This window comes from Meriones unguiculatus, chromosome 20, assembly GCF_030254825.1.
Source record: "Meriones unguiculatus strain TT.TT164.6M chromosome 20, Bangor_MerUng_6.1, whole genome shotgun sequence".
NCBI classification, from domain to species: Eukaryota; Metazoa; Chordata; class Mammalia; order Rodentia; family Muridae; genus Meriones; species Meriones unguiculatus.
The window spans coordinates 14,326,579-14,334,560 of NC_083367.1; the positions used below are offsets into that span (position 1 = coordinate 14,326,579).

General features: G+C 39.8%; 1 protein-coding gene across 1 annotated transcript; it reads left to right on the forward strand.

Annotated features, from left to right (window-relative positions):
* The first annotated feature begins 402 nt into the window (after nucleotides 1-402).
* On the forward strand, nucleotides 403-726 carry LOC110551842 (ATPase inhibitor, mitochondrial-like). Its single transcript, XM_060373665.1, has one exon. The coding sequence runs from the start codon at nucleotides 403-405 to the stop codon at nucleotides 724-726; it is 324 nt and encodes a 107-aa protein (XP_060229648.1).
* Nucleotides 727-7,982: the final 7,256 nt, after the last annotated feature.

Sequence of the window (7,982 nt, forward strand, 5' to 3'; positions counted from 1 at the left end):
TAACTAAAAGATACATCAATGATAAATGTTAATAACGCCAACGTGTGTGTATGTGTTCACTTATGTACATTTGAATATATGTAAATTAACGTGTATACAATGTACACGTGTGTTTGTGTTTACTTGTGTGCATCCATGTTCCTGCATATATTTCTGTACGTGTTTGAACATGTACGTGTGTACATGTGTACATGAGTATTTATGTGTGTCCATGAATGTAGTCATTTTTCTGTACATGTCTATATGTATGTACATGCATATGCTAATGTGTGAATGCATGTATTTATGTGTGTACAACTATACATTAATCTTACATGTGTACACGTGTAATTAAACATGTGTCTGTGGTTCGGTTTGGTTTTTCAGGACAGGGTTTCGTGGCCCACGGAGCAGCAGGAAACCATGGCAGGCCCGGGGTTGGCTGCTCGGGCTCGGCTCTGTGCCTGGGGAGTGAGGGTCCTGCGAGGCCGAGGCTTCCGTTCAGACGTGCTCGAAAGCGTGGAATCGGGCGCGGGCTCCATCCGCGAAGCCGGCGGGGCCTTCGGGAGGAGGGAGAAGGCTGAAGAGGACCGGTACGTCCGCGAGATGACGAAAATACAGCTGGCTGCCCTGAGGAAGCACCACGAGGAGGAGATTGTCCACTACAAGACGGAGATTGAGCGTCTGAAGAACCAAATCGAGCGGCATCAGGAGAAGCTAGCCAAACTAACGGGGAACCCAAAGTGAGCGCGCGGCCCCTCAGACGCCCGTTCCATCCCGCGCTTGGTCTGTGTGCTCCGAACGGATAATAAAGTGCCAGTGAAAAAGGAAGCAAAACCACGGTGTCTCCGCAGCCCTGGCTGGCCTCGAACCCCCGTACACCAGGCTGGCCTCCAGCTTAGAGCGCCGCCTGCCTCTGCCTCGGCAGTGCTGGGACTAATGCGTACCTTTGCATAATTTATTTTTGCATGTGTTTATTTATGTGCATACATAAGTATGTTGCGTGTGTACATGTGTGTGTTTAATATTGTGTGTATGTTCCGTGTGTGTGTATCTTTGTGTGTGTGAACATGTGCATATTTATGTGTATGTATGTTTCCTTGTATGTATATGTGTATGTATGTTTGTGCACATTTTTATGTATCTATGTCTACATGTGAATGTTAATGTGAGGATGCGTGTGGACATATGTATATTTAGGTGCATGCATGTGTGCACGTAGATATATATTTTTGTGTGTAAATGTGTGCATATGTATATTTCCCTGTGTGTACATGCATGTATTTATGTAGGTGTAAATGTGAATAATTATGTGTATCTACATGTTTGTTACACATGTGTGTACATGCACATATTTATGTGTGTACATGTATATGTTAGTGTATGTGTTCATGTGAATATTCATGTGTGTACATGTGTATTTTATGAGTACATGTGTATATCTATGTATATTTATGTCTGTGTACTTGTATATTTTTATATATTTGTTAGTTTTTGGATATTTAAGTATATTCGCATGTATGTGCGTGTGAATACTTACACAAGTACATACATATATTCCTGTATGCATATTTTAATGTTTATGTGTGTGCAAATGTGTATGTTTATATGTGTACATGTTTATATGTATTTACATGTCTATATTTGTGTGTGTGTCTGTGTTTTTTGTATGTTTGTATTTTATATGTTCATCTGTGTGTTTATGCTTGTGTGTATACATCTATCTATTTCTTGTGCCTACGGAGACCCATCGTCCCCCTCAGTCCTATATCTGTGCATAATCTCCGCAGTTATAAAAAACTGTGGTTATCATCTAACATACAAATATGAGAGAATAATACTGATTTGTCTTGGGGGGCTGGGTCTTTTTCTAGCTTCATCCATTTACTTGCAAATTTCACAGTTTCACGGGATGTTTTAGCAGCTGAGTAATATCTGCATAAATGCACCACATTTTCTACATTCATTCATCAGTGGACACCTAGCATGTTTCTAAGTTCTGTCTGTGAGGGGTAGAGCACCAATGAACATGGCTGAGCAAACGTCTCTGTAGTAGAGTCTGTGCCTTTGGGTACATTTGGATCTTGAGGTAATAATTGATTCCCAGCTTCTGAGGAACTTCCACACTGATTTCTGTAGTGGCTGTGCAAGTTTGTACTCCTAGCAACGGTGAGTGTGTCCCTTACCCTGCATTCTCATCATCGTGAGCTGTCCTTTGTTATTGTTTTATTATTGATCTTGGCCATTCTGACTGCTATAAGATGGAATCTCAAAGTAGTTTTGATTTACAGTTCCCCAATAACTGAGGATGGTGAACATTTCTTTAAGTGTTCATGAGCCATTTGTGTCCCCCCCCCTTTTTTTTTAAGAATTCTGGTTAGCTGGGTGTGGTGGCACACGCCTGTAATCCCAGCATTCAGGAGGCAGAAGCAAGTGGATCTCTGTGAGTTTGAGGTTAGCCTGGTCTACAAAGAGAGTCCAGGAAAGCCAGAGCTCTGTTCCACAGAGAAACTTTGTTTTGAAAAACAAAACAAAACAAAAATCTGTTTAGACATGTACCCCGTTTTTAAATTGGGTTATTTGTTTTCTTGATGTTCAGGGTTTTTTTGTTTGTTTTTGTTTTTAGTTCTTTATATTTTGAACGCTAGCCCTCTTTGGATTTGTGGTTTGTAAAAAGGTTTTCCCATTCTGTGACTGTTTTCTTTGTCCCAATGATGGTGTCTTGTGCCATACAGAAGCTTTTCAGTTTCATGAACTCTCATTTATTAATTGTTGTTCTTAGTCCTGTGCTGTCAGTGTTCTGTTCAAAAAGTTCTTTCTGCTGGGTGGCAGTAGCACATATGCTCTTAATCCCAGCATTCGGGAGGCAGAATCTGAGTTTGAGGTCAACCTGGCCTACAAAGTGAGTTCCAAGACAGCCAGAGCCACACAGAAAAACCCTGTCTTGATAAACTAAAAAAAAAAAAAAAAAAAAAAAAAAGAAAAAAAAAAAAGTCCTTTTCTGTGCCCAAGTGATTTGAAAAGTCCTCCTCTTTCTCTTCTGCCAGGTTCAGTGTATCTAGCCTTATGTTGAGGTCCTTTGTGCACGGTAATAAGTACACTCTATCGGCACTCTTCCATGCATGTGTCCAGTAAGGCCATCTGTTGAAGATACTCCAGGACTTTTATCAGAAAAGGGTGTTGGGCCTTTTCTGCATCTTATGAGAGGATCATAAGATGTTTGTTCTTTTTAGCATTTTTATATTGTGGATTACATCTATCAATTTACATATGTTGAACTATTCTTGAATCTCTGAGATGAAGCCTACTTGATAATGGCAGATTTAAAAAAAAGTTTTTATTTTGTTTGCAAATATTTGATTGGGAAATTTTGCATCTCTGTTATAAAAAGGGAAATTGGTCTGTACAGCTCTTTCTTTGTTGGGTCTTTATGTGGTTTAGGTATCAGGAAAACTGTGGCTTTGTAAAAAGAATTGTACAAAGTTTCCCCTGTTTCTATTTTGTGGGATAATTTGACAAGTATTGACATTAAGTCTTTAAAAGTCTGGTTGATTTCTGCCCTGAAACCATCTCATCTTGGGCTGGTTTTGGTTGGGAGACTTAATTAGTGCTTGTATTTACGTAGGGCTTATAGGTCTGCTTAAGCTGCATGTCTGATCTTGATTTAACATTGTTAGGTGGTACATACTAGGAAAGAATCCAATTCCTTTGGAGTTTCTAGTTTGTTAGAGTTCAGGTTTTAAAGCACATCAAGATAATTCTCTGGATTTCCTCTATGTCTATTGTTATGACCCTCTCCTGGTCCTTAATTTTGTTAAGTTGGATCTTCTCCTTCTGCCTTTTACTTGTCAATCTTATTGATTTTCTCAATGAACCAACTAGTTGTTTCATCAACTATTTGTATTTTTTTTGGAGGGGGTTGTTATTTGCTTCTTCTTGTTTTTTTTTTTTTTTTCATTGATTTCAGCCCCAAGTTTGATGATTTCTTGTCATCTACTCCTTTTGAGTGTTATTACCTCTTTTTGTTCTAGTGTTTTCAGGTGCCCCACTATTCACTAATGTGAGGTAGCTAGGGTTTTTTGTTTTTTTCTTTAATGCAGGCAGTTAGTGCTATGAATTTGCCTCCTAGAACTGCCTTCATTGTGTACCATAAGTTTGGGTATTGTATATTTATTCTCATTCAATTCTAAGAAGTCTTTAATTTCTCTTGTAATTTATTTCTTGACTTTTTTTAAATATAGTAGTGATTTTTTTTTTTTTAAATTTCCATGAGTCTGTAAGCTTTCAGTTGTTTCTGTTACTGTTGATATTTAGCTTTAATTTCTGGTTTTCAGATAGAACATGGGGTGTTATTTAAATTTTCTTGTATCTGTTGAGGCTTGATTTATGTCTAAGTATATGGTCAATTTTGGAGAAAGTTCCATAAGGTGTTGAGAAAAAGGTATATTCTTTTGTGTTTGGGTGTTGTGGTAGTTTAGACAAGGATGCTTCCCAGTAGTTTATGTATTTGAATGCTTAATTACCAGGGAGTAGAACTGTTTGAAAGGATTAGAAGGATTTGGTGGTGTGGCCTTGTTGGAGAAAGAGTGTCACTGAGGGTGGGTTTTGATACAAAGCAACTCCCCCTACATTTTGCCTATGGATCAGGATGTAGCTCTCAGCTATTTCTGCAGCAGCATCTCCACCCATGCTTCCTGCAACGATGATAATGAACTAAACCTCTGAAACTGAAAGCAAGCCCTAATTAAATGCTTTCTTCTGTCAGAGGTGCCATGATCATGGTGTCTCTTCACAGCAACAGAACAGTGACAAAGACAGGTGAAGTACACCATAAATAGCTGTTAGGTCAATTGGTTTTTTATGTCAGTCAGCTGCAGCATTTCTGCCTAGTTTTTGTCTGCACGACCTGTCTATTGGCAAGAATGGGGTACTGAAGCCACCCACTATGACTGTTGGAGGGTCAGTATGTGATTTTAGTTGCAGTAGCATTTCTTTTCTGAATTTGGGTGCCCTTGTGTTTGGTGCATAAGTGTTTAGGGTTGCAATATCTTCTTGGTGGAGGTTTCCTTTGCTGAGGATAGTGTGTCTTTCCTTATCTCTCTTGACTAGTTTTTTGTTTGAGGGTTGTTTTGTAAAATATTAAAATGGCGACACCAGCTTGCTCTTCAGTCCTTTTACTCGGAATACTTTTTACATCTTTTTAGTTTGAGGTGGTGTTTATCCTTACTGTTCAGGTGTGTTTCTTGGATGCAGCAGAAGAATGTATCTTTTGTTCTTATCCAATCTTTTAGTCTGTATCTATTTATTCGGTAATTGAGACTATTGATATTGAGACTTATCAATGACTAGTATTTGCTGGTTCCCATTATTTTATTGAGGTGTAGGCACCCCTCCCCACTTTGATTTACTGGGCTGAGATTATTTATTCCTTGTGTTTTCTTGATGGTGGCTAAACTCTTCAGTTTGACTTTTTCTTCTAGTGTCTTCTGTAGTGCTCGATTTGTAGACAGAGACTGCTTAAATTTAGTTTTATCATGGAATGTTTTCCTTTCTTCATCTATTGTGATTGAAAGTTTTGCAGAACTGGCTGGTCTGAACTGGCTGGTATTTTTAGTCTTCTCATATTTTATAGCACATCTGTCCAGGACTTTCTGGCTTTTAGAGTCTTTATTGAGAAGCTAAGTGTTATTTTAGTGGGTCAGCCATTATATGTTATTTGGTCCTTTTCTCATGTAGCTATTAATATTCTTTGTTCTGTTCACTTAGTGTTTTGATTGTTATGTGTCATGGAGAATTTCTTTTCTGGTCTAGTATATTGGGTGATCTGTATGGTTCTTGTACCTTGATAACACCTCCTTATTTAGGTTAAGGAAATTTTTCTTTTTTTCTTTTTTTGAGACAGGGTTTCTCTGTGTAGCCTTGACTGTCACACTGCAGACCAGACTGGCTTTAAACTCACAGAGATCCTCCTGCCTCTGCCTTCCAAGTGGTGGGACTAAAGGTGTGTGCTACCACCACCTGGCTAAAGAAATTTGCTTCTATGATTTTGTTGAAAATTTTACTATGGTTTCTTGTTCTTTTATTCCTATTATTCATAGACTTGGTATTTTCATAGTTTCCCAGATTTTTCTGAGTGTTTTGTGCTTGGATTGTTTTTTTAGATTTAGCATTTTCTTTGAATAAGTATCTGTTTCTTTTATCTTGTCTTTAGTGCCTGAGATGCTCCTTTTCATCCCTTATATTCTGTTCACTTGTTAGACTTGTTTCTGAGTTCCTGTTCAAGTTCCTAAATTTTCTATTTCTGATTTTATCAGTTTTGGTTTTATTTTTTAGTGATTCTATTCCCAGTTTCACGTCTTGTCTTAAACAGTCTTCTTCATTTCATTCCATTGCTTCTGTTTTTATATATTATTGGATTCCCTCATAGCCTCTTTAAGGTCCTTGAATATATTCCTAATAGCTATTTGGAGTTCTTGTGCTATGCTTCAGCTCTGTTGTGTTTCTCAGGGCCTACCAGTAGGGTTCCTGGGCCCTGGTGGCAGCATATAGTCCTGCTGTCATTGATTTTGTTTTAACACTGGTGTGTTGGCATCTGCATTTAAGATGATGGTGATTGTAGGTGTTGGTACCTGATCTTGTCTTTGTTGAGTGGGTTTTCTGTTCTTGGCTTCTGTTGTTCTCTGGATCTTAAGAGAGTGTGGTGGCTGTGGGTTGCCTGGTAGGGAATGATGCTGAGCCCTTGCTGGGCGTGGTCATTGGAGGTTCCAGATAGAAAGTGTTTCTAGGTCTTGGAAACTGCAGAACGAATATGGATGAGCTAATAAGGCTGGTGTTGGTGAAAAGGGTCCACAGGAAGGCGAAAATCTGGGTATAACAAGATGCTGAGGGTAGTCCCCTGGGAATGGTGGTAGAGAGGAAGGAGAGGCTGCAGCAGGTGGTCTACAAAAAGGTAGGGGTAAGGCTTGGTGCGGTTAGAATTGGAGGACAGGAGGGAGAGGGAAGATGCCTACCGGATTCCATGGTGAGCATGGGTGGGGCAGGTTTCCAGGGAGTGCTTTCTGGTGTTGTCAGCTGAGACAAAGGGGAGGGATGCTGAAGGAGACTATCTGCCAGTCCCCTGGGTGTGGGGCAGAGAGGAAGGAGAGGTCACAGCAGATGGTCTGCTGTGAAGTTGGGGATAAGACTGGGGGCACTGGAATTGGAGGACATGAGGGAGAATGAAGAACACCTAGCTGATTCTGGAATCTATTCTTCATAAATTTTTAAAATTCTCATTGTCTCTTCTCTTTTGCTCTTCCAGATGAACTATGGGAACTGTCTTAGTTATGTTTTCTATTGCTGTGAAGAGACACTGTGTCCACAGAAACTCTTACAAAGGAAAGCATTTAACTGGAGCTGGGTTACAGCCCAGAGGCTTAAGGTTTAGTCTTATCCTCATGGCGGCATGCAGGCCGACATGGTGCTGAAGAAGGAGTTGAGAGTTCTACATCTTGATCCAAAGGCAGCAGGAAGAGTCATTAGGCCCACTAGGTCTGGCTTGAACTTCTAAGACCTCTAAACCTTCCTCTACTGATGCTTCCTCCAAGACCACACCTACTCCAACAAGGCCACACTTCCTAAGAATGCCACCCCCCCTGTGAGCTGATGGGGACTATTTTCTTTTAAGCCACCACAGAAATCATTATAAATGTCCCAAGAGACATGTCTTCATCTTTTCTTCCTTCCTTTATTCTTTCTTCTGTTGGAAATAAGGTAATAACAAACTCACAAGACAGTAAAAATGAAGCAGGTTTTGTTATATAATTCCAGGGAAAGGGTCACTGGTATAGAGAAAAAGTAAAAAATGACCTGTGGGGTACTGATCTAGAGCCAGACAGTAAATTTAAAATCCTACGACTGGGGGAAGTTTCTGTTCTCTTCTCCTACAGGCCAGAAGTTGCATCCTCCCCTAACTCCTCATATCTTGTTGGCCTAGGACACAAAGCCCCACCCATTGAGTAATT